At 41.8% G+C, this 27,536-nt stretch overlaps 2 protein-coding genes across 5 annotated transcripts in view; one reads left to right on the top strand and one right to left on the bottom strand.

Moving 5' to 3' along the window:
• The window catches only part of ociad1 (OCIA domain containing 1), a 36,046-nt gene extending 16,132 nt beyond the window's left edge, over positions 1–19,914 (bottom strand). For 2 of the 3 annotated variants that reach the window (XM_078217186.1, XM_078217187.1), the window contains exons 1-5: positions 19,501–19,914; positions 9,845–9,929; positions 8,226–8,279; positions 8,097–8,144; positions 1,580–1,709 (exon numbers count right to left, since the gene is read on the bottom strand). In XM_078217186.1, the coding sequence (XP_078073312.1) occupies positions 1,580–1,709; positions 8,097–8,144; positions 8,226–8,279; positions 9,845–9,929; positions 19,501–19,578 (395 nt within the window). In that variant the 5' untranslated portion in view covers positions 19,579–19,914. The remainder of the gene's footprint in view (positions 1–1,579; positions 1,710–8,096; positions 8,145–8,225; positions 8,280–9,844; positions 9,930–19,500) is intronic. The other variant, XM_078217188.1, reaches the window with a different exon arrangement.
• Positions 19,915–20,051: 137 nt separating this feature from the next.
• fryl (furry homolog, like) overlaps positions 20,052–27,536 on the top strand; it is a 444,177-nt gene continuing 436,692 nt past the window's right edge. Inside the window, exon 1 of one of the 2 annotated variants that reach the window (XM_078217183.1) lies at positions 20,052–20,251. The gene's annotated coding sequence lies outside the window, so the exon portion shown is untranslated. The remainder of the gene's footprint in view (positions 20,252–27,536) is intronic. The other variant, XM_078217182.1, reaches the window with a different exon arrangement.

Here is a 27,536-nt window from a genome sequence, read left to right as displayed (position 1 = left end):
TAGAAAAATGGCTTCACGGAAGCATAAGCAGACAAAAATTGACACCGATGCAAAGGGAGAAATATTAGAACAAGTGGCTAAATGCTTGGTCAAAGTTAAGTTTTAAGGAAGGTCATTAAGGAAGAGAGAGGTGGAGACACAAATTGAGGACGACTCGCACCTTGAGCATATTATATCAAACTCAGTTTTTAATGGCAGGGTAGACAAGTACTTATCACATCCCTAAGGGAGACGCCTCGTCTGGTAGGCAACATAATGGTGCATGTTGAAATTCTAGGCCAGAGTTTTTATTTTGACAATGTAAATTATGCTGGATTAGCTACATGTGAAACAAAGCACTATGGAAAGGGAGAGGAAGTTGGATAAAAAATTTAAAGGCAGGATTCCATAACTGAGGAGGAGGAATTTTGTCAAAAGGCAGAAATTTCACACCTCTATAAGCAGGAGATACTAGATCGTTATACATGCACACTTGAATAGATTTGTTAACCAATGGAATTTTTAAATGTTTAGTGAAGAGTAAGCTGTACCATCAGCACTTTATCGACAAAAGGAATTTTAAAGATGATACAGCGGAGAAAACCTAAAGCTGTGGGAAACTATTTCCCCAAAGATGAAGCAATTTCTAAACTTGGGGCTGTTGCTTTGACAGTAATTATACTGCGTATTTAGCAATGCTGCAAAGTCAAAAACACTTGAAGGAAATGCAAATGCACAGTGTAATTGCCCTAAAAGACAAGAAATTATTTAGTTATCAATGCCATTCAAGTGAAAAGATAATACTGCTTATAAATTAGATAAGTGTATTATTTGTTTCTTTACAAATAAGTCATTTTATCAGAGTACATTTGATGTCATATACTACATTCAGTAAAGTAATTCAGGTGATAAGTTACCTGGATCTACAAACATATCATTTCTACAATTATTCGGGGCATGGACAGTGCAGTAACATTTTGCATTCAAGCTATATGTTATCAATTTCTTCCTTGGTTATGGTTTAATTTGATCAATTATAAGCATTGTACAGAATCACACGGGTATCATCTTGTCCTCCGAATCAAAACCTGTTCTAGCGATAGGTCATCGAGCTGAAATCTTAACTCTTTCTCTTTTTAGATACTGTCTGACCTGCTCAGCATTTCTAGCATGTTTTGTTTTATATCAGCTCTCAGAAATATTTGTCAATATTGTTAACATGTATTATTAAAACTAACATTATTTAAGATGTTGGAACATCTAAATTTAGTGAGACATTTCCTCATAGCTGTGAAGTTAGTTATCCTGCTTTTGTTTTCATTAGTATAAACTGAATAGTCCACTCTGATGTGAGGAGTTTTCTTTATGCCCAGCTGAAGACCCTTGCTGCTGTTAGAAAAAGCAAGCAGAATGCTCCTCTCCAAGAGCAAAGAAGCTGCTTTGTGTTACTTCACATTGAGGACATTCAAGTGCAAATATATATCTCCAGCTTTTTCAGGAGAGTAATTGCAGACCACTATTTTCTTTTTAACATGCAAAGAATTCTGTGACTACATAACTGAATGAAAATGCTGGAAAACATGAAATAATAGCAACTGACTGATGCTGGAATGTTCTACGTCCTTGCCGTAGAGCATCTCCAAGTGGCGAATTCTCCAGTCTCATGAACTTCTCCTGGCATGTCTTCATATAGGAAATCTTTCCTACCAGGTAACCACAAACACCAGCAACTGAGAAAAAAATGCAGTAAAAAAAATTCTTACAACAATTTCTAACTTTAGTATTTCACTTCCCAGTTTCTTTCCCACCCAAAATGCAGTGTTTCAGATATTTAATCCCCATTATATCTAGCAATGCAAGATACCAGTTTATTTCTACAGATGGTTTTTATACCCCTCCCTTGAGCATCTACAAATAGAGTTCCTTGAACGGTATCATTTTGTTTGCCCAACTACGTGCTCCAGGAAGTGGTCATCCTGCAACCAGAGGGTGCAGGAGGATAGTGTGGGTGGCTATGCGGGAAGGTAGGAAGAAGGTGGTGGCAGAGGAATCCTCTGGAAATTTAGTACTCAAATTAGTTTCAGCACTGAATTCCGCTGCTCGTGACAGGGGAGTGTACATCCACAGCACGTGAGGCAAATGATTGTGCAAGGGGGCAGAGTGAAGTGTAGAAAAGCAGTTGTCATTGGGAATTTGAGAGCCAGGTGATAGACTGGTATTTCTGCAAGCACCATAGAGTCAGATGTTTACAGCATGGAAACACGCCCTTCAGCCCAACTTGTCCATGCCGTCCTTTTTTTAAACCCCTAAGCTAGTCCCAATTGCCCGTGTTTGACCCATATCCCTCTATACCCATCTTACCCATGTAACTGTCTAAATGCTTTTTAAAAGACAAAGTTGTACCCACCTCTACTACCACCTCTGGCAGCTTGTTCCAGACACTCACCACCCTCTGAAAAAAAATTGCCACTCCGGACCCTTTTGTATTTCCCCCCTCTCATCTTAAACCTATACCTTCAAGTTTTAGACTTCCCTACCTTTAGGAAAAGATATCGACTATCTAGCTGATCTATGCCTTATTATTTTATAGACCTCCATAAGTTCACCCCTAAGCCTCTATGTTCTAGAGAAAAAAGTCCCAGTCTATCCAGCTTCTCCTTATAACTCAAATCATTAAGTCCCGGTAGCATCCTAGTAAATCTTCTCTGCACTCTTTCTAATTTAATAATATCCTTTCTATTAGAGGGTGACCAGAACTGTACACAGTATTCCAAGTGTGGCCTTACCAACGTCTTGTACAACTTCAACAAGACATCCTGTATTCAATGTTCTGACCAATGAAACCAAGCATGCCGAATGCCTTCTTCATCACTCTGTCCACCTGTGACTCCACTTTCAAAGAGCTATGAACCTGTACCCCTAGATCTCTTTGTTCTATAACTCTCCCTAATGTCCTACCATTAACTAAGTCCTGCCCTGGTTCGGTCGACCAAAATGCATCACCTCGCACTTATCTAAATTAAACTCCATCTGCCATTCGTCAGCCCACTGGCCCAATTGAGCAAGATCCCGTTGCAATCTTAGATAACCATCTTCACTGTCCACTATGCCACCAATCTTGGTGTCATCTGTAAACTTACTAACCATGCCTACTAAATTCTCATCCAAATCATTAATATAAATGACAAATAACAGTGGACCCAACATTGATCCCTGAGGCACATCGCTGGTCACAGGCCTCCAGTTTGAAAAACAACCCTCTACAACCACCCTGTCTTCTTTCATTAAGCCAATTTTGTATCCATTTGGTACCACAGGATCCAGGGTAAGATTTAACCTTTTGCGACAACCTATCATGTGGTACCTTGTCAAAGGCCTTGCTAAAGTCCATGTGGACAACATCAACTGAACCAAGGTTATGTGATTTGTCACCGCCTTGGTGCCAGGGTAAAGGATGCCGCTGTAAAGGTGCAGAACATTAAGCAGGGTGAACGGGAACAGCCAGAGGACAGTTGAAACCAATGCCAAAGGTAGGAAAAGGATAAAGTCATTCAGGCAGACTTTCAGGAGCTAGGTAGGAAGTTAAAGAGCAGAACCTTAAAAGATAGTAATAATTAAATTACTCCCTGTGCCAAGTGCTAGTGACTTGAGGAGCAGGAAGAGGTTAACATGTATCTGGAGGAATTGAGCAGCAGAAACCTGTATAAAATGATGGGTCCAAGCCCAAAAGCTTCACCTATTTCTTCAATAACCTTCTCTCCATCAGAAATGGGGATTTCACTGATGATTGCACAGCATTCAGTACCATTCTCTGCTCCTCAGATAGTGAAGCTGTCAATGTCCAGATGCATCAAGACCTGGATTCAGGCTTGGGCTGATTGGCAACTGACATTCTGTGCCATACAAATACTGGGCAGTGACCATTTCCTATGAGAGAGAATCTAACCATCTCCTCTTGATTCAATGGCATTACCATTGTTGAATCCCCCACTATAAACATTCTGTGGGTTACCATCAACCAGAAACTGGACCAGTCATAATATAAATTATATATGTGGGGGTCAAATATTTGGAATTCTGAGGTAATTAACTCACCTCCTGACTTCCCAAAGCCTGTGCACAAGACACAAGTCAGCAGTTTGATGATACTTGCCTGGATGAGGGCAGCTCCAACAATACTCAAGAAGCTCAACACCATCCTGGAGAAGGCAGTCAGCTTGATTGGCACCCAATCCTCCAACTTAAACATTCACTCTCTCCCACCACTAATGCACAATGGCATAGGTGTACTATATACATTATTCATGGCAACAATTCACCAAGGCTCCTTCAACAGCATCTTCCAAATCATGACCACTAACACCTAGAAGGATAAGGGCAACAGATGTATGGGAACACCACCTGCAAATTCTCTTCCAAGCTACACACCATCCTGATTTGGAAATAAATCACTGTTCCTTCATTGTCATTGGACCAAAATCTTGGAGCTCCTTCCTAACAGCACTGAGAGAGCACCTGTGTCATATGGACTCTAGCAGTTCCAGAAAGGGCTCACCACCACCTTCTCAAGGGCAATAAGGGATAGGCAACAAATGCTGGCCTTGCCGGGGGGGTGATGATGTAAGAGGGAATAAGGTGAGCGATGAGTGTACTCCACAAATGCAAGGATATTGATAAATAATAAATAAGGTTGGTAAGCTTCAGGAACAAACAGCCACATGGAATTATGAGATAGTGGTAATAATGAAGCCTTTGCTCAAACAACCAGAGTAATGGCCACTTCATATTCCTGGCTCCAAGGTATTCGAGAAACATAGGGAAGCGATAAAAGGAGGGTGAGCAGCAGTATTGATCAGATACAGTTACAGCACAGGGGATGATGTATTTGAGGATTCAAAGATAATCTATTTGGTTAGAATTAAAAGAATGAGAGGGTGTTGATGCTCCTGGACATAGATTATAGGCCACCAAAATTTGAAGGCAAATTGCAGAAAAATGCAAGAATTTATAGAGTCGTGAATATTGGAAATGTCAATTATCCTAACATAAACAGAAAAAGAAAAGAGTGTAAAGAACAAAAAGAGGGAGTAATTCCTGCAATGTGTACCAGAGAACTTTCATGATGTGTATGTTTCTAGCTCAATGAGGTAGGAAGAAATGCTGCAATGGGCGGCACGGTAGCACAGTGGTTAGCACTGCTGCTTCACAGCTCCAGGGTCCTGGGTTCGATTCCCGGCTCGGGTCACTGTCTGTGTGGAGTTTGCACATTCTCCTCGTGTCTGCGTGGGTTTCCTCCGGGTGCTCCGGTTTCCTCCCACAGTCCAAAGATGTGCGGGTTAGGTTGATTGGCCAGGTTAAAAATTGCCCCTTAGAGTCCTGAGATGCGAGGATTAGCGGGTAAATGTGTGGGGGTAGGGCCTGGGTGGGATTGTGGTCGGTGCAGACTCGATGGGCCGAATGGCCTCCTTCTGCACTGTAGGGTTTCTATGTTTCTATGCATCTACTCTTGGGGAATAAAGTGAGGCAGGTAGAGCAAGTTTCAGTGGGTCAGCATTTGGGAAAATCATAAAAAAGCAGTTCTGGAAAAGGAAAAATAAAATGTGAAAATACTCATCCGAGAACTAATTTGAATGAGTTGAAAAGGGATATATGCATATAGATTAGAATCAAGAATGGAATAAAACAGTAAATGAGCAATTGAAGGTCTTCAATGAGTAGATTGTTTCTGCACGTTCCAGACATATTCCCAAGAGGAAGAAATGAGAGCTCCCTGAATGACTAAAAATATACAGATCGAAAAGAGGCAGAAAAAGCAGCACATGATAAATGTCAGATTTATTTTCAGTAGAGAATCTGAATGCAAGACATACAGAGGACCATTGAGAAAAGAAATAAGAGGAACAAAAAAGTGAGAGAATAGATAAGTGGGTGACAGTCTTTTCTAAATAAAGAAAGAATAGGTCTGATTAGGGACCATAAAAGATTTCCTAGTGGAGGGAGGGCATGGCTGGGGTACTAAATGACTAATTTCCATCTGTCTTTACTAAAGAAGATGCTGCCAATGTCACAGTAAAGCAAGTAACAATGAAATTGGATGGAAAATAAACAGAATGTACCCAAAAATTTGGGAGTATTGTTGAAAAAACACCCGATCCAGACGTGATGTATTCTAGCTTACTGAGACAACTTAGATGGAGATTGCCATCACACTGGCCATTATCTTTGAATCATCCTTAAATATGGAAGTGGCACCAAAGTACTGGAGGATCGCAAATGTTATATCCTTGATTAATAAGGTGAAATGTTGTTAGGGGTAGGCAGAAACTTGGGGTTGAGGTTATAATCAGATCAGTCGTGACCTTATTGAATGGTGGAGCAGGCTCGAAGAATTAAGTGGCTTACACCTGCTTCTAATTTCTGTGTTCCTATGTTTAAAAATATAAAACATCAGGTCCAGGAACTCACCATCATTTGTGGGAAAACTTTGATATCATAATCTGAGACAAATTTAACTGCTCTTATAAAAGTATGGGTTAATAAACAAAAGCCAGCACACATTTGTTAAAGGAAACTACTGTTTTGATTATCTTGATTGAATTATTTGATGAAAAAAAAAGAGGGGCTTGATGAGCGTGGTGTACCTGATACATATTTGAGGCTTCAAAAGTTCCACATAATATGCGGCTTAGTAAAATTATAGCCCATGAGATTACACGAAAAGTGGCAGGATGGACACAGGGACAGAAAACAACTGGATGGAAGTATGCAGTAGTGTGCACAGAGGTTAGTATTGGCACCACTACCCTTTTGATATATTTAAAGACCTAAGCTTGGGCCTTATTTTAAAGTTTGGAGATGACACAAAAGTTAAAAATGTAGTAAATGGTGAGGAAAATAGTACCAATTTAAGAGAACATTACAGAACTAATGAATGGTATAACTTTAAAGGAGGTGTAGAAGAGAGGAACCGTGCCATGGTGGAGGTGTAATGGTACATACAAAAATCTTTGAAGGGGGTAGGTCAAATTGAGAAAGTTGAAAAAACTTCATAAATAGAGACACAGGAGTAAAACAATGAAGCTAAACCTTCATAAAACACTGGTTAAATCCTAGCTGGAGTACAACGGTTAATTCTAGCGATATATTTCATACCGGATGCCAAGGCCTTATGGAGGATTCAGAGGAGATTTGCTTAAATGGTACCAGGGATGAAAAGCTTCAACTATGTGGAGAGATTATAAAAACTGGGACTTCTTGGAGCAGGGAAGGTTAAGAGAAGATAATGATAGATGCTTAAAAAAATTATGAACAAATTGAGAAATGTATTTCTAGGCTGAAGGGTTAGAAAACAGGAAGACAGATTAAAGGTAACTAGCTAAAGAACTGGAAGCACAAAAATGCTGAGTTCCAATAATCTGGAATACATTCCTTGAAAGAGTGGTGAAAGTCGATTTAATAAATTTCCAGAAGGGAATTGGATAAGTACTTCAGTAATTTTTCAAAGCTACAGGGAATCAGAAGGCAAGTGTATAGCTCTTTCAAAGAGCAGCAAAGTTATATTAGGCTGAATAGCCACTTCCTGCACTGTATCATTCTATGATTCTATTCTAATACCTTTTGATTAGCCACACATTGAACCACTTTTTAATCACTTCCTCTAGCATGGAAGAATCTTACACCAATTATGAAGGCAGAAGATTGTACTTGGACTATTTTTCAAATAATTTCAAAAACATGAGGTTTAGGGATTCTTCCAACAGCTCACTCAAGGCAAACTGCTGTTTATCACTAGGCTCTGGTTAAGCCATTATTGGGGAATCAGTAGCTTTACTTTGTTTCATTGTCAATTTCACATTCCTATCCAATTTGAGTGCTTAATCCTAAAAAAAACTAGATTCTGTCCAGACTTCCCAACTTTTAATATTGAAAATGTACTTTGTGCAGAAACTAAAATAAATATTTTGAACACTATCGTTCTGGATTTATCTCCATCATGAAAAGACTGTTTCCACCAGAGTAAGAAAAATTCCTCTTCTATTATGGAATTAGAAGACCAACAATGTGCATTAATTTCAAGTTGGTTAACTTTTGCCTAAGGAATGCATAACTTCACTTACATGCAACTTTAGGTATGGATCCAAATCGAGCTGAAGTAGAAAGGATTCCTAAATAGGAAGTATAGAAACACTATCAATTTAATGAATACAATAATAATCAAAAATTATGTTAATTACTTTAAAAGTTACCTCGAGAGATTAGGACTTGAGTTACCAGCATGCTCATCCCAGAAAAAGGCAATGCTGTAAAGTGCATTCAAACAAATTGACAATTAATTTGAATTACTGAACGATTGAATAGTGACTAAAAACTACAACTCTAACCTGTGATGCAAAAAAACTCCACAATAAAATTATAAAGATATTTCCACACAAGGGCTGAGCGAGTCCATTTGTTAAAAGTGATGTTACTGACTTTGAAGTGGGAGAGACAAATGCAAGAAAAGGTTTCTTCTCTCTGAAGGCTTTTAAGGTGTAGAGTTTTGGGTAATCTACATCTGTTCACAGCAGGCCTGAGCATAGATTACTGCAAAGACAATCTGACACACAAAAAAAATGAACTTTGGATATGATCACAACATACTGATGTCTGAATGATTAAGTTTCACTCCTTGTTTATAATTGGAACCCGAACCTTAAAATAGAATTACATTCATGTTCTGATAGTACCCAACCGTTTTTTTAAAATTGAAACCTGACAAATTAATTTAAGTGGTTGCTTGAGGTGAAAAGTCAACAATACTGTCATGAGGATGATTGAAAACAAAAGGACTTGTACTTGTGCCTCTGCATGACCCAAAGAGCTTCAAAAACAAGTTTTAAGATTTACAGTAGCCACTTTAGCAGTATTGTAATATATGGAAATACGGTAGCCAATTTGTAAACAAGGCTTCACAAACAGCATGACCAATCGGGATATATGTTGAGGAAAAGCAGGACACTATTGCAGAGAACTCCCTTATCATTAGTTTTACAGCCATTTGAAAGTGATAATAAGGGTTCGATGTAAACCTCATCTGAATAATGCAGCTTTGCGTGTTTCTGGAGTACAATGCTATGGTATCAACCTGATAGATGTGCTCAAGTTACTGGCTTGGGGCAGGAACCCTTAACCTTCTCACTCAAAGGCATGATTATGAATGTTGAGCAAAGGCTGACACCTGTTCTCTTAAATAATTTAAAATAGAAGAACTACTACAGATGTTCGAGAGCCAGATGTGGATTTACCTCTGCTTGCAGATTGAACTTTTACTAGCTCCTATTATTTGGAATAAAAATATTACACAATTCAAAATTTAATTGAGCAGGGGCAGAAGATGAGGGAGATGAAAAATAAATATATCAAATTGGGCAGTTAAATACAATTTACAAAAATTTAAACTGGGAACTGTTTAAAAAAACTGCTTCAAGTGCCTGGTATTTAAATTAATATTAAAAATAAAGATATGCTTTCATATATAATTATTGTTCAAGCACAGATAACATTCAATAGTTATAGGTAACTACTTATTAAAATTGTTACTTAATCATCCAATGTGATGCCACCATGTAAGTAGGAGCAAATAGATGAATGTGCATCATTATTGCATGCCGAATCCTACAAATCTGAAAGTCTTTCAACTGGTCACCACAGAGAAATACATCCCAGACCAGAATTCAGTATACCTTGAAATTATTTTAATTTGAAAGATTATTTCTTTTTTACAGATCCAAATGTGATGCTGCTTTTACACTAAAGTAAATTTCTACTGAAATAAAATTTGAAATGTCAGTTCAACAAATACAAGTGACCAAGAATTGATACATACATCTATAATAGAAGCTCTCCTGATTGCATTCTCTGAATACTCTCCTTTCTTCTTCTGTAGGAATGTATGAAGCATCCATTGGACCCTTGGGAATGACAAAAGGGATTCATTCCTTATCTGATCAGAAATCACAAAACTTAATTGCTCATAGTAAACTTCATGGCTGATTTGATCAATGCACTGCCAAGTGTGCAGCTGAACCATTCAGACCAAGTAGATCCAAGGATCAATTTCCGATTCGGGTACCAGCCAACATTATAATAAACGTGAGGATTGTCATTACTGCTTCCCTGTAAACAGTTCGAGGGAGTCTAACATGGTTTATAGATATGGAAGCCAATTATTTTTAAATTAGATCAGAAGTTATGAATTCCTAAATATGCCTTGGCAACAGATTATAAAAATCTAAAGGAGAAAATGGAGTACCATCCTGTGACTAGAGTACAATAAATTGAAATCTTCACAGAAAGGCAGGTTAAATTTAATTGCTTCTGCAACATGTAAAAGGAGAAAGGCGGGGAGCTATGTATATACAAGTTCCTTATACAAGAACAGTTTAGGATTTAGATTACAACTTTTTATTTTTCATTTGAGAGAGACAAGCAAGGTCTCTATTGTAAAACATAGAAATTTGTATTACTTATTCCTTATTTCATTGTATATTTTAATCAATTTGCTCCACATATTAAAACCAGAACAGTGTTCAATGTATTATTGTCACATTTCTCCACTTTCACAAATGGTATCACAGTGTGGAAATGATGCTGGAGTGCAATGTAGACCGAGTGCTAAGTTGAGAATTTGGTACATGTGCGAATTCGATGTAGAGAGAGAAAAATTGGTGGTCTTGCAGCTGATGAGCATTCTTTTGTTTCCAAGCTAGGAGACTGTAACTTATTACTTTAGCTGTGCAAGTTAATAGCTAATTAAATAAAGTTAGATAGACATAGCAGGGATTGTGGCTGCAACATGTGGGAATCTATGAAATACACTGCATTCCTCGACAACTATATCTGCACTAAGTGTCAGCGGCTTAAGCAGCTGGAGTGACATTGTGGGGTATCAGAAAGGAGGAGAGTTACCTGGGCAATTAGTTTCAGGAGGCAGTCATACGACTTATGTTAGGCAGAACTTGAGTTGGTCAATGGTCAGGGGCAGGAAATGTGATTGGAAGTCAGAAAGTTTATGGGAGTCCTCATGCAGTGATGGGGGACCCCAGTCTCTGCCTTTGACCAATCAGGTGTGAGGTACTTACTACCTGAGTGGATGAGTAGGGCTACAGGATGGATGAGTGAATTGACCATGGCACCATGATGCAGGATGCTATTCAAGGGTTCCAGTAAGGGAGATCCAAAATTAAAAGTTAAGGCAATGGAACTGAGAAGTCATGTGGGGAAAGACCAATAGAGTGGGCCAGGAAGACAGTTTAACAGTAATTGTGCATCGAGTAAGGTTATGCACGGAATAGTAGTAAAGAAATAAAGTGAACAGTTCTTTATCTGAATGAGTACGCCACTACAGTAATTGACTTCATTAGTAAGTGTGTAGAAGACTGTGAGCCAAAGAAGCAAATCCGTGTGTTCTCCAACTGGAAACCATGGATGAACAGGGATAGCCACTGCTTGCTGAAGCCCAGGTCTGAGGGGTTCAAGTCAGTTGACACTGACCTATACACGAAAGCCAGATTCAATCTAAGGAGATCCATCAAAAATGCCAAAAGACAATACTGGACCAAGCTAGAGTCCCAGGCTAGCCACACCGACCCCCACTGACTATGGCAAGATCTGCAAGACATAACAGGCTACAAGATGAAGGCATGTAAAATCGCCAGCTCCAACGCACCCCTCCCTGATAAGCTCAATGCATTCTACGCCTGTTTTGAGCAAGAGGTCAGCGAGAGCATGCCCTCCACCCTGGAAGAATCTGTATCTGGGGTCATCATTGCAGATGTCAGAGCGGCTTTCTTGAAGGTCAACCCGCAGAAAGCAACTACCCCGGATGGGGCACCCGGACGGGCACTCAGATCCTGTGTGGATCAGCTGGCGGAGGTATTCACAGACACCTTCAATCTCTCTTTACAACAATCCGAGGACCCTATCTGCTTCAGGACGACGACCATCATCCCGGTACCTAAGAAAAACCAAGCAGCGTGCCTTAATGACTATCGGCCGGTGGCTCTGACATCCATCATTATGAAGTGCTTCGAAAGGTTAGTCACAGCACAAATCAATTCCAGCCTCCCAGACTACCTGGGTCCACTACGGTTTGCCTACCGCCGCAACAGGTCCACAGCTGACGCCATCTCCCCGGCCCTGCACACAACCCTGGAACACCTAGATAACAAGGACACCTATGTCAGACTCCTATTTATTTATAGCCTTCAACAACATTATTCCCACGAAACTCATCTCCAAACGCCATGGCCTGGGTCTCAGCATCTCCCTCTGCGACTGGATCCGGAACTTCCTAACTCACAGACCACAATCAGTAAGGATAGGCAACAACATCTCCTCCACGATCATCCTCCACACCAGTGCCCCACAAGGCTGTGTTCTCAGTCCACTATTATACTCCTTATACACCTATGACTGTGGGGCCAAATTCCCCTCCAATTCGATTTTCAAGTTTGCTGACGACACCACTGTATTGGGTCAGATCTCAAACAATGAAGAGACAGAGTACAGGAATGAGATAGAGAATCTGGTGAACTGGTGCGGCAACAATAATCTCTCCCTCAATGTCAACAAAATGAAGGAGATTGTCATCGACTTCAGGAAGCGTAAAAGAGAACATGCCCCTGTCTACATCAATGGGGACGAAGTAGAAAGGGTCGAGAGCTTCATGTTTTTAGATGTCCAGATCACCAACAACCTGTCCTGGTCCTCCTATGCCAGCACTATAGTTAAGAAAGCCTACCAACACCTCTACTTTCTCAGAAGACTAAGGAAATTTGGCATGTCAGCTACGACTCTCACCAGCTTTTACAGATGCACCATAGAGAGCATTCTTTTTGGTTGTATCACAGCTTGGTATGGCTCCTGCTCTGCCCAAGACTGCAAGGAACTACAAAAGGTTGTGAATGTAGCCCAATCCATCACGCAAACCAGCCTTTCATCCATTGACTCTGTCTATACTTCCTGCTGCCGCGGCAAAGCAGCCAGCATAAGAACATAAGAACATAAGAAATAGGAGCAGGAGTAGGCCATCCAGCCCCTCGAGCCTGCCCCGCCATTCAATAAGATCATGGCTGATCTGACGTGGATCAGTACCACTTAACCGCCTGATCCCCATAACCCTTAATTCCCTTACCGATCAGGAATCCATCCATCCGCGCTTTAAACATATTCAGCGAGGTAGCCTCCACCACCTCAGTGGGCAGAGAATTCCAGAGATTCACCACCCTCTGGGAGAAGAAGTTCCTCCTCAACTCTGTCTTAAACCGACCCCCCTTTATTTTGAGGCTGTGTCCTCTAGTTTTAACTTCCTTACTAAGTGGAAAGAATCTCTCCGCCTCCACCCTATCCAGCCCCCGCATTATCTTATAAGCCTCCATAAGATCCCCCCTCATCCTTCTAAACTCCAACGAGTACAAACCCAATCTCCTCAGCCTCTCCTCATAATCCAAACCCCTCATCTCCGGTATCAACCTGGTGAACCTTCTCTGCACTCCCTCCAATGCCAATATATCCTTCCTCATATAAGGGGACCAATACTGCACACAGTATTCCAGCTGCGGCCTCACCAATGCCCTGTACAGGTGCATCAAGACATCCCTGCTTTTATATTCTATCCCCTTCGCAATATAGGCCAACATCCCATTTTAAGGATAATTAAGGACCCCACGCACCCGGACATTCTCTCTTCTTCCTTCGGGAAAAAGATACAAAAGTCTGAGGTCACGTACCAGCTGACTCAAGAACAGCTTCTTCCCTACTGCTGTAAGACTTTTGAATGGACTTACCTTGTATTAAGTTGATCTTTCGCTACACCCTAGCTATGACTGTAACATTACATTCTGCACTCTCTCGTTTCCTTCTCTATGAACGGTATGTTTTGTCTGTATAGCGTGCAAGAAACAATACTTTTCACTATGTTAATACATGTGACAATAATAAATCAAATCAAAATCAAAGTGTAAAGCATTTGCAATTAGATGAACTAGTGGCGCAAAGAGGCTAATGGCTTAAATTTAATCACATTACAGAGATATGGTTACAAGGTGACCATAACTGGAAATAAATATTCCAAGGTGCACAAATATTTTGGAAAGACAAACAGAATGGCAAAAGAGGAGGGTAGCCCCGATAGTAACAACATTATTGAGTAAGAGGCTGGGCTCAGAAGATCATGAAGCAAAATCAGTATGGATGGAAATTAGGAATAGCCGGAGTAAGAAAATGTTCAGGAATAGTTTATAGGCACCAAAACTGTAGTTATACCACTGGACACAACATTAAACAAAACTTATTGGAGTTTGTAAAAAAAGCCAATATAATAATTGTAGGGACTTCAATCTTCATGTAGACTGGACCAAATTGACAACGGTAGCCTAGAAAATGAGTCAGTAGAATGTTCAAGAGAGTTTCCTGAGGCAGTACGTTGTGGAACCAAGTAGAAAAAAAGCTATTTTGGATCTAGTCTGATAGGGTTATTTAATATCACAGTCAAAGATCTGCTGGGAAAGAGTGATTATATCACAATTTGAAAGTAACATATGTCAATATCGACCAGGTTCACCCCCGGTACACTTAAGGGACACAGATGAATGCAGAAAATGGAAACCCGGAGTAGATCCAAAATGTGCAACCTGGAATATTGTAAACTGAGGACAAGTCAGAGTTAGACTCACCCAAGTAGTAATTATAGAAACATTAACCTATTTTGACAGAAACAGTCTTGCCTACTCAAATACTTGCCAGCCCATCACTCTTACTGATTACCATGGTTACAAAAGCGCAATACTATTATGCTCGAAATCAGAAAATTTTGGAAGTACTCAGCAAATCAGACAGCATACATATGTTAGTTGGATATGAACAAAACCAAGCAAGTGCAGTCCCCCTCAGCTGGGCGACAGTAGGGATGGCACATAAATAGGAGCAGATGCAGGTGATTTAGCTCTTAAGAATCTGCTCCAACAAGCTCATGGATGATCTTTTACCCCAATTCCACCTTCTCACACTATCCTCGTTTATCAAAAATCTAGCAACTTTTCTTGAATATTCTCAACTGAACAACCACATCTGAGGCAGAAAATCCAAAGATTCACAACCCTTTGAGTTAAGAAATTTCTCCTGATCAACCTTAAAATGGCCAACCCTTTGTGAGAATGTGACACCTTGTTCGAGATTTCTCAGCCAGCAGAAACAACTCTTCAGCATCTATCCCGTAAAGCCCTTAAGAGTTTTGCACGTTCCAATTAGATCAACTCTTACTCTCCTGAATTCCAGGGAATTTAGGTCTAGTCTAGGCCTCATTAGGACAATTCTCTTACTGAGTCTTATGAATCTAAAACAGTTTGCAGATTATCTAAGTTTTCCAGGAATATTCCTGGAATAGTGAGCAGTTTTGGCAAACAACAGCAGGACTTCATTGTGCTTTGTGGGGTCCAGGGCATTCATAGAATCCCTACAATGCAGAAGTACATTTGTCTCATTGAGTCTGCATCGATTCTCTATAACCCCACTCATTTACCTGACTAATCCCCCTAAACTGCACATCTTTGGGCTGTGGGAGGAAACCCATGCAGACACGGGCAGTCACCTAAGGCCAGAATTGAACCCAGGTCCCTGGCACTGTGAGGTAGTGCTAGCCACTGTGCCACCATGCTGCCCATTCTATATGTATGATTGTCCACTTACTTAAACTGTCCTGAATCTTCAATAATTTGTGCACATAAACCCCCAGGTCCTGCTGTTCCTGCACCTCCGTTGGAATTGTATTTCTGATGGTTGGTGCCTAAATTAGTCATAGGCATTGAGTACCTCGGACTAAAGGAACAGAGATGAGGTAGTACCAGGGGAATGGTGAGAGTGAGAGATTGTAATGAGTACTGTGGCAAAGGTGGAGGCCAAAATGTGGTTGAACAATTCAGTAGCTGCAGAAAAGCTGTGATGAATAGTGGATCAAAGGCTAGACAGTTGGGTTTTTGAGTGCAGTTGTTAGTCAATTGAGAAAGAACATTTTCCAGAGGCAGAAACAGAAGGAAGAGTTGAGAAAAGGAACAGATTATGTAAGAGAGCAATACAGGGAAGTGAGTAAAGTGTCTTAGTGGTGATTGATATGATGGAAGTAGTGAGGCACACATGATGGCAAGGTCAATTGGGTGGCCATGAATAAAGGTGGCGATCGGTGACTATTTTGGTGCTGCTTCATGTTCCCATCCAGACCTCAAATAATTCATCAATTTCGCTTCCAGTTTCCACCCCTCCATCGCCTTCACCTGGTCCATCTCAGACATTTCCCTTCCCTTCCTTGGCCTGTCTCCATTTCCAGCAATGGACTATCCACCAATGTCCATTACAAGCCCACTGACTCCCACAGCTATCTGGACGACAGCTCTTCACACCCCACATCCTGTAAGGACTCCATCCCTTTCTCTCAGCTCCTTCACCTTTGTCCCGATGATGCCACTTCCCAAAGTGGTGCTTCTAATATGTGCTCCTTTCTCCTCAACCGTGGATTTCCATCTACAGTTGTCGACAGGGCCCTCGACAGCGTGCAGTCCTGCGCCACGACCCTCACCCCCTCCCCTCTCTCCCAGAACAAGGATAGAGTCCTTCTTGTTCTCACATTTCACCCTGCCAGTCTCCACATGCAAAGCATATTCCTCCGCCATTTTCACAAACTCCAGCGTGATGCCACCACCAAACACATCTTCCCTTCACTCCCTCGGTCAGCATACCGCAGAGACCGTTCCCTCCGGGATAACCAAGTCCACTCCTCCACTATACCCAACACCTCTCCCTTCACTCATGGCACCTTCCCATGCAATCACAGAAGGTGTAACACCTGCCCCTTTACCTCTTCTATGCTCACCATCCAAGGTCCAAAACATTAATTCCAGGTTAAGCAGCATTTCTCTTGTACCTTTCAATTTGGTTTATTGCATTCGCTGCTCCCAATGTGGTCTCCTCTATATTGGAGAAACCAAGCATAGACTGGGTGATCGCTTTGCTGAGCACCTTCAGTTTGTGTGCAATCAGGACCCTGACCTTCCGGTTGCTTGCCATTTTAACACATGATCTTGCTCCCATGCCCACATGTCTGTCCTTGGCTTGCTGCAATGTTCCAGTGAAGCTCAACGCAAACTGGAGGAACAGCATCTCATCTTCTGGCTCGGCACTTTACAGCCTTCCGGTCTCAACATCGAATTCAACAACTTCAGATGATTTGCTCTACCCCACCTCAGCCCCCTTTATTTTCATTCTATTTTATTTAATTTTTTAAAAAAAACTGTTCTCTACCTTTCATTTCTTTATTGTCTTTCTTCATTTTTCTTCCCCCCCCCCCCCTCAAACTTCATCCTCCTTCCCTTTATTCCTTCCCCACTTCACCTTTGACATTCTACCTCTGTCCCATTCCCCCCCCCAAATTTGCATCTGGTAGTTTACAGCTTCCCTGCCGTTTGGCCATTCACACCCTTTATTCTCTCTATGGACAGCTATTAGCAGTCTTTTCCCCTGGTTTCTATGGCTATGACTCATCTTTCATTCCCTCTCCCCCTCCCACTTTCTATGCCTTTTAGCTTTGACAAATGATCATCTGGATTCAAACCATCAGTTCTTTTCTCTCCTTACAGATGCCGTCAGACCTGCTGAGATTTTCCAGCATTTTTCTCTTAGTTTCATATTCCAGCATCTGCAGTAATTGGCTTTTATTTAATAAAGATGGGGGAGTTTACACAAAGGAGAATAGATGTGCGGAAAATTACAGCATGATGAATTGAGATGGAGGCTGGAATCACCAAGGGTAAGAAGTCACCCAGTGTATTGAACAGCTCTGTCCAAAAGCAAAACCACGAAAAACAAAATTCATCCAGACAAGTGCCAAAAGTCAAATGGGGCGGGGGGGGGGGGGGGGGGGGAGAAAGAGGAGAGAAGAGAGAGAAGAAGAAACAGAATTCACAATCAAAAATTGTTCAACTCATCACAAAGCAAAAGAGTCATCCAATTTGCATTTGGTCTTCTCAATGTAGAGAAGACTATAGTAAGCAGCAAACACAATGTATTAAAGTGAAAGTACAAGTAATTGTTTCTTCACCTGGAAGGAATGTTTGGGGCCTCAGAAGGCAAAGAGAGGGGAGGCAAAAGTGATGTTAAACCACTTCCAATTGCATGGGAAGCTGCAGTGAGAAAGGGACAAGGTATTTGTAATGACAGGATTGGATCAAGGCGTCAGAGGGAACAGTCCCTTTGGAATGCTAACAGGGAAGAGAATGGTGTTAGGGCTGGAGGTGATCCTTTAAATGTGAAGGCTGGTGGGATAGAAAGTGAGGACAAGGGATTGCAAACATGACTCTAAGAAGGAGGAGCAGGGTTGAGAGCAGAAATGCAGGAAATTGGTCAGATATAATTGAGGGCCCCCTCAAGCACTGAGGGAAAGGGTACTGCGTAGTAAGAAGTCTCAACACCAAGTTAAATTCCGACAGGTTTATTTGGTAGCAAAAACTTTGAGCGTTGCTCCTTCATCACTCACCTGATGAAGGAGCAGCGCTCCAAAAGCTCGTGCTACCAAATAAACTTGTTGAACTTTAATCTGGTGTTGAGAGACTTCTTACTGAGCCTACCCTCGCCCAATGCTGGCACCTCCACATCATGGAAAGGGTATTGTTGTATTGGTGATGTAGCCTTCCACAAGTGCAACAGGGATGGAAAAACTGGGAGAATGGAATGGAATTTATTTTTTTTAAAACAGGAAGCAGGATGTGAGCAAGTACAGTCAAGCATGGTGAGTTCACAAACATGACTGGATAGTCTAGCCTGAGAAATGGAGTCAGAGCCATCAAGAAAGGGAGCACTGTCATAAATGGACCATATCAAGTTGAGGGAATTGAAATCCAGCAAAGTTGATCAAATTTTGGGCAAAATTAGGAAGCATCGATACCAAAAAGGGTTAGAGGGAGCCCAAGTAGGACTGAAACAAGGGACGTTGCCCAAAATACATAGTTAGGACATATACAGCTAGCCACAACATACAAGTACAAAGATAAATTGATCAATGAGGGAACAAATTCAGCCAGGCAGAGGGTGTTGGTGGATGAGATCTTTCCCACACCCAAGGACAGTCAGAGGGCTCTCCAAGACCCCCCAAACCTGTCCCTTACAGAAGTTAGTGAAATAATTATCCAGGAGGGAGTCGAGCCTGGGACAAGGGCAGGAGTCGAGCCTGGGACAAGGGCAGGAGCTCGGCAAGGCACCGTGACTACTAGAAGGGCAGGGTGACTGACAACTCCCAGGGTGCTACGGCTGGGGACGCTCCGAGCAGCCCCGGGGACGCCGCAGCAGCGCGGAAACGATTATCCACCACCACCACCCCGCAAAAGTAAAAAAAAAATCAATCAGCCCGCCATCTGATCACTCCCGCTGGGCCAGAGCGGCCCGGAGCTCGGCCTCCCAATGTCACGCCTGAGACACCTGGTGCCCTTGGGCGGATACCTTAGCGGAGCCGAGCCGGGCTCCGGGATTGGGCCCCGGCTGTTCCTCCTCCACCCCCCTCGCGGGAGCTCGCGCCATTAACGGTCAGCGCTCGCGGCTCCCCAACGACCGTCCCCAAGCCGAGCCCGGAAACGATTCTTTCAAATCGCTCATGATCCCGGAAACGAAAGCGTGGACAAAGGCTGCAATGGTCACATGTTCACACCATCAAACAGGAGGCGATAACAATCCCCTGACTATCACTCTCTCACCCCCCCCCATTACTGATTCATGTTCTCAGAAATGGAAACATTAAAGAATTTACGACACTATCAAAATAGATGAACAAAAAGCGGTGTTTTCTTTATATAAACCCGCAGACTCCCTCCCGCTATTCCATTCCTGCTTTTATCCACACTTCCTCGTTTTGCCTTTAAACTAACGGCGGACCGGAAATGATTAACCTCGCGAGGCCCCGTGACGCCAGATGATTGACAGATCCCTCCGCCAATCGGCAGCCTGACTGCCGGCAGGGAGCCGTGCGATGTGACGTCGACGCACCAATCCGGCAAGGTCGGGGGCGGGACCAGGAGAGGGAGCGAGTCCGCTTGTCACGGAGGGAAAAAAAAATAACGCGAGGGGCGAGCGATCGGGTGAAGAAGGAGGCGGCGGCGGCCGGGCCCCTGAGTGTTCAGAGTGAGAGCGGTAGCGGAAAACCTGTTCGGGCTAAGAGCGTCCCGGTACCAGCCAGCCAGCCACCCCAGCTCCACAGGTAGGGGAGGCGGTGGGGAACCTACCTCAATGGTTCACACAGAGGGATAGGAGAGCCTTTGGCGGGCGGCAGGCCGGGTCTTGCCTACTGGCTTCAAAGATAAAATTAACAGGCGGCGTTGTTGTTGGAAAGAAAGTGAACAAAGCGCCTGGGAATGAGCGTGAGGCCAAGCTCGGTTGGGGCCGCGAGTGAACAAAGCTGATCGGTATGGAAGATCAACGTGAGACCGGTGGTGTGTGTGTGTGTGTGTGAGAGAGAGAGGGAGAGAGAAAAGCCCTGGGCTTTATTCACTCTGGGATGTGAATGAGAGAGTTCCTCTGGGTTATCCTTACTCTGGTGAAGTGTGTGAGTCCCTAATCTCTAGATTTCCCTCCAGCCTTTCTGCCATGCTCTTTTAAGATGCTTTTTAATCCTCCCTCTTTCACTATCTCTTAAGTGGTTCGATGTCAAATATTGACTGATAAAGCGCTTGCGAAGTATCTTGGGACGTTTTGCCACTTTAAAGGCGCCCTATAAATGCAAGTAGTTGTTATCCTGACTCCGTCTGTGGGTAAAAAATGCTAGACGAACTCAACAGGTCTGGCAGCATCTATGCGGAGAGCGACAGTTAACGTTTCGAGTTCATATGACTGAGACCTGCTGAGTTTGTCCAACGTTTTCTGTTTTTATTTCCGATGTCCATCATCCGCAGTATTTTACTTTTACCCATCGGTGGGTCCTTTGGGTTGTTCTGTCCCTGGTTGTGGTGTGCGTGAACACTTCACTTGGTTGATTTGTGAGCCGACGTCTGATGTGTACACGAGACTAATTTTATCTTGTAGGATGAAATGCAAAATGTAACAAATCTGAAATAAAACGTGATGGTGGACCTGAAACATTAACCCTATGCCCTGTTTCCCGTAGACGCTTCCTGACCTGCTGAGTGTTTCCAGCATGTTTTGGTTTTTTATTTATATCTTCCCACTGTAAGCTAATGTGTAGTACTACTTGCGGCACTGTTATCTTTATTGAGAATTTACTTCGGAATGTATTTTTGAAAACATGCTATATAAATAGCAAGTGTTACTTGTCCCACCTGTATTGTCCCTTTTAGCTCTTCTGTAGTCCAGCAATGCAGTTTTGACATTGTTGGTCAAAAGGGTATTCCACTTATATTCAAATGATGCAGGTGGCCCAGGAGAAAGGGCTATGTAGTATTTGTTAAATGAAAGCCACTGTGATTGTTAGCACTGCTAACAATGGGCTTGATGGACGGCACAGTGGTTAGCGCCAGGGACCCGGGTTCAATTCCGGCCTGGGGTCACTGTGTGGAGTTTGCATGTTCTCCCCGTGTCTGCGTGTGTTTCATCCGGGTGCTCTGGTTTCCTCCCACGGTCCAAAGATATGCGGATTAGGTTGATTGGCCATGCTAAATTGACCCTAGTTCAGGGGGAGTAGCAGGGTAAATATGTGGGACTGTATTTGGTGCAAACTTGATGGGCTGAATGGCCTCTTTCTGCATTATAAGGATTCTATGATCAATAGACTGCAGCGATTGAAGTGGATGTTAGATATTGGTGACAACATTATTATCTAATTTGATAAGTTTTCTTTGCTCTTTATGATTTGAGTTCCTATTGTACTTCTCTGAAAAAGGCTTTTTTATCGTTATGTGAATTTCTGAGAGCTGTTCCATTTATATTATAGGTATTGTCCAGTTCTCTTGCTGCTGAATATATCACATTTATACTGTGAGATGCAACTTGCAGCAATGGAACAATGTACAAAGTTTGCAAGCTCAACTTTAAAACAACTACATTTGTGTGTGCAATAAATGTATAAGTCACTTCAGACACTAATTGGGATTTTCTCTGGTATCAGCAGAAGATGAAAAGTGTTTTGTTAGTTTGTAAGGACAGGCTGAGTGCTTATACCACCTCTGGTCGGCGATGAAATTGCGGACCTTGGAATTATTATTGGCGGCATCAAGTTGCATTTGTTGGATGTGGCGCTTGTTAATGGAGAATTAAGGTCTCCGTTACATGTCTGTATGTGGAAATTTCATGATTTAATGGTCTGAATCGACATAGAAATACATAGAAGTTACAACATTGAAGAATGCTGTATTAGTGCAACCAAATGAACAAATATTTTCAATCTCATGTCCCTTAGATCCCCTTTCCTTCATTCACTTATCTAGCCTTGAATGTTGCCACAGTTTTTGCTTCAACCATGAACTGAAGGAGTGAATTCCACGTCTTTGGGCGGTATGGTGGTACAGTGGTTAGCACTGCTGCCTCACAGCTCCAGAGACCTGGGTTCGATTCTCGGCATTGGTCACTGTCCGTGTGAAGTTTGCATGTTCTCCCCATGCCTGATGCGTTTATTTCCACAGTCCAAAGATGTGCAAGTTAGGTGCATTGGCCATGCTAAATTGCCCTTTGTGTCTTGGGATGCATAGATTAGAGGGATTAGCAGCGTAAATATGTGGGGTTACAGGGATAGGGCCAAGGTGGGATTGTTGTCGGTGCAGACTCAGTGGGCCAAATTGCCGCCTCCTGCACTGTAGGATTTCTATGATTCACAACACTGCATGAAGAAGCTCTACCCCTTGGGCTCTTTGCTCCTGAAGAACATCACACCTACTTTGAATCGAGTATAATTACTGATATTAACTGAAAAGCATAATCTCAAAATTTATATAACTTCTACGTATTTCTTACTTTTGGTAAATTTAATTTCATTTACTCGTGAGAATATTAGGGGCAGGACGGTAGCACAGTGGTTAGCACTGCTACTTCACAGCTCCAGGGACCTGGGTTCGATTCCTGGCTTGGGTCACTGTCTGTGTGGAGTTTGCACATTCTCCTCGTGTCTGCGTGGGTTTCCTCCGGGTGCTCCGGTTTCCTCCCACAGTCCAAAGATGTGCGGGTTAGGTTGGTTGGCCATGCTAAAATTGCCCCTTAGTGTCCTGGGATGTGTAGATTAGAGGGATTAGCGGGTAAAATATGTAGGAATATGGGGGTAGGGCCTGGGTGGGATTGTGGTCGGTGCAGACTTGATGGGCCGAATGGCCTCTTTCTGTACTGTAGGGTTTCTATGATTCTAGGAGGAAGCCATTTGGCCCTTGGAGCTTGCTCCACATTCAATAAAATTACGGCTGTTTTACTTCAACTCTTTCTTTCATTATCCATCATATGCTTAATTCCCTGAGTATCCAAAAATCTCTCAATCTCTATCCTGAAGGTACTTAAGAATTGAGCACAGCCCACTGAGGGTAGGGAATTACAAAGATTCTCAATCCTTCCAGACTGTTACCCCCAATTTTAGATTCCCAAGCCAAGGGAAACGTCCTCCCAGCATCTCCTATTTCAAGCCCTTTAGGAATTTTATGTTTCAATTAGATCATCTCATGTTCTAAATTCAAGAGAATATAAGCTTTGTCTAATCAAATTCTCTTCAGAGGATGGTCCTTTCATCTCAGGAATCAATCTGCTGAATCTTTGCACTCTTCAAGTTAAGTATACCCTTTTAGTTTTCCCCCTCCCTAACAACATCCCAATGCTGTTTCCTTTGATCTTTTACAGAATTTACTATATCTCCTACTTTGGTGTCATAAAATCTGGATAGCACTCCAGCTAGTCCTGCATCCATATCAATGTTGTTCAATACACTTGCTACAAATGGTGAATCAACTATAGACAGATGGAAAATCACATTCATTTTTAGACCCACACAATAGTGAGTTGTGTTAAAGTTGCAGAAGTGGGTATGAGTATTCATGTCACTTGCGAGACAGCTATTTTTCTTCCATTCATAATTAAGTAAGGAATAATCAACCACGTTGTTGTTAGACAGGTGATTATATATTGGTCAGATCTATGTATATCACAATATAGTTGTTGGGTTTCTCTTGACCTGGAATGACATAAGAAAAATTGTTTGCTATTGGTTACCTTCCCTGTTCATGTTCTCTCTCGGTGCTTCTGAATGATGATTTATTTAGATCTATAGGACCGCGCTGTGAAAACAGGACCAGCTTTTGGAAGGACAGTGGTTTGATTTGCTTTCAATTTTCTTGGGGAATCTGGTCCAATCTGAAACTTAAAGCTGGCTAAAGTTGACTGGGTAAATAGACTAAAAGGTATAACTGTAAATAAACAGTGGGAAAGATGTAACAAAACAATTGGAAATGTTCAACAAAAATGCATTCCATTGAAAAACAAAAACTCAGCAAGAAAGATCCATCTGTGGTTTACTAAGGAGGTTAAGGATTATATTGGATTAAAAGAAGAGGCTTACATGCTGCAAAGAATAGCAGTAAGCCTGAGGATTGGGAGTGTTTTAGAAATCAACAAAGGACCATCAAAATGTTGCTAAAAGGGGGAAAAAGTAGCATACGAGAGTAAGTTAGGAATATAAAAATAGATTGTAAGAGCTGTTGCAAGTATATAAAAAGAAAAGTAGCTAGAGTAAATACTTGACCCTTTGAAGCAGAGACAGGAGAAATTATCATGCTTAATAAGGAAATGACAGAAATTGAACAAGTATTTTGTCTATCTTCATGGAAGACACAAATTGCATACCAAAAATAGAGGGTAACCTCGGGGCCAATAAAATGTATAAATTAAGGGAAAATATCAGAGAACTAGAGAAACTTGAGGGAGGCGGTAGCATAGTGGTATTGTCACTGGACTAGTAATCCAGAGTCTCAGGGTACTGCTCTGGGAATCTGGGACTTAGTCCCATCATGGCAGGTGGTAAAATTGATTTCAACAAAAATGTGGAATTACGAGTCTAAATTAAGACCATGAAACATTGTCGATTGTTGTAAAAACTCATCTGGTTCACTAATGTCCTTCAGGGGAGGAAATCTGCCTTCCTTAACTGGTCTGGCCTAGATCCACAACACTCTAGATCCACAACAATGTGGTTGACTCTTAATTGCCACTCAGTTCAAGGGCTGTTAGAGATGGGCAACAAATGCTGGCCTTGCTAGTGATGCCCATATCCCACGGAAGAATAAAAAAAAACTAATAAGGACAAATTCCCAGAACCTGATGTCCTGTGTCCTAATCTGAAAGAGATAGCTGCAGAGGTAATAGTTGCGCTAGTTATGATTTCCAAATCAATCCCTAAATTGTCGCATGGTAGTCCAGAACTGCTGGAAAAAGAGACATGCTGACAAGACTTTTCATTTTGCACACATCAAATTTCAAATGAAGCAACAATTTATATTGCATGAGAAAAGGGTGCTAATTGATTGGCAAGTCTTTATCAATGACTAATGTCAGGCTTACTGGCCTGTAGTTCTTGTTTTCTCCATTTTTCTTGAATAGTAGTTTTATATTTGTTAACTTCCAATTCACTGGGACCCAAAATCTAGGGAATACTGCTGAAAAAGGTGTCGAGGTGTTGCTATGAAAAATACACCACTGAACTGTTGTTCCCCATGCTTTTGTTTAATTCAAAAAATACCTTGACATCTTCCTTTGTTTGAAGAAGACATTAATATATATAGTTTCTAGCACATGTAGCATGATTGGTGTTTTCCACTTATGGGATGCTGCCGTTAAATCAAAAAGATGTTCTGCCTACCACACAAATGAGTAATATGATATATCAATTTCAGTGCTACTGCAAAGCCAGAATTCTAGGTTGTATGTTCCAACATCTGGCAAATTGTATCAAACAGCACATCCCTTTGGCTGTCCACATCATGGCTGTTCACAATAGACAAAGTGCTGGCCATACTCAACCAGCCTCTGCTTGCAAAACTCAAAACATTATGTGCAACGTTAGGTGTCATTCTGTGATTGAACGCTAACAACTAATTTAAGATTATCAGTTGGGTGTGCAGTATGGCTCACGTATGCTTGCTGGTTGACTAATCAGCACCTTTTTCTCATGCAGTATACATTGTTGCTCCCTTTTGAAATTTTGAAGATTTGCATCCGCCCTGATGAGTGCAAGACAAAAAGATTTGACAGCATGTCTCTCTTTTTCAGCAATATTCCCTAGATTCTGGGTCTCAGCGGACTGGAAGTTAGTAAATGTAAAACTACTATTCAAGAAAAAATGAAGAGAGAAAACAAGAACTACAGGCCAGTGAGCTTGACATTAGGCGTTGCTAAAGTGTTGAAATATTAAGGAAATCTTAATGATGCATTTAGAAAATTGTAATATGATCCGACAAGTCAGCATGGTTTTATGAAAGGGAAATCCTATTTCACGAATTAATTAGAATGTTTTGATGGTAGATAATAGGATAGTTAAAGGAGCGCTCGTAGACATTGTATACTTGGATTTCCAAAAGATGTTCGATGAGGTGCTGCACAAAAGGTTAATAGACAAGATAATGGTTCATAGAGTTGGAGTGATATATTAGCACAGATAGAGAATTGGTAACAGACCAAGAAGCAAAGAGTAGGGATAAATGGGATGTCAGGGATATGGATTACGTAGAGGCAAGAAAATATTAGATTAGAGAGGCTTCTGTGTCAGCACACACTTGGTGGGCCAAAATGTCTGTTCCTCTGCTGTACTGTTTTTTGTTCTTTATATATTCAAAGGTGAAGCGTCCACAACCTTTGGAGTGGCGAATTCCAATTATTCACAACCCCTTGAAATATCTCATCTCAGAAACGATCAAGTCCTTCTCCTAAAACTGCACCCCCTTAATCTAGATTCTCCACCCAGGGAAAACAACGTTTCAGGGTCCACTCTTTCAAGACCCTGCAGAATCCTGAATGTCTCAATGAGATTATCTCTTGTTCTTATAAACTCCTGAGAATATAGACCCAATTTACTCAAGACTCTCACCGTAGGACAACCTCTCATCCCAGGGACCAATCCAGTGAACCCTTCACCATATTGTCTCCAATACAAGAAATTTCATCCTTAAATGTGGAGATCAAAACCGAACACAGTATTCCAGATATAGTTTCACCAAAGCCCAGTAAAGCTATAGCAAGATTTTGTACTCCAATGCCATTTCAATGAAGACCAACATTTTCAATCTGGAGTGCTACAAGAAACAGTAAGAGTTTTAACAACACCAGGTTAAAGTCCAACAGGTTTATTTGGTAGCAAATGCCAAATACCAAGTAAACCTGTTGGACTTTAACCTGGTGTTGTTAAATCTCTTACTGTGTTTACCCCAGTCCAACGCCGGCATCTCCACATCATGACAAGAAACAGTGCCAGGGCCGCAATTATTTACAAGCTATTAACAACAGAGTAATGCATCTAGGTTTGCTGATGATGCAAAGTTATGTGGGAATGCAAGCTGTGAGGAGGATACAGG

The sequence above is a fragment of the Mustelus asterias genome, chromosome 1 (assembly GCF_964213995.1).
Source record: "Mustelus asterias chromosome 1, sMusAst1.hap1.1, whole genome shotgun sequence".
Lineage (NCBI taxonomy): Eukaryota > Metazoa > Chordata > Chondrichthyes > Carcharhiniformes > Triakidae > Mustelus > Mustelus asterias.
Note: the sequence above shows the minus strand (reverse complement) of the source record. Positions and strands in the feature narration are given on the sequence as shown.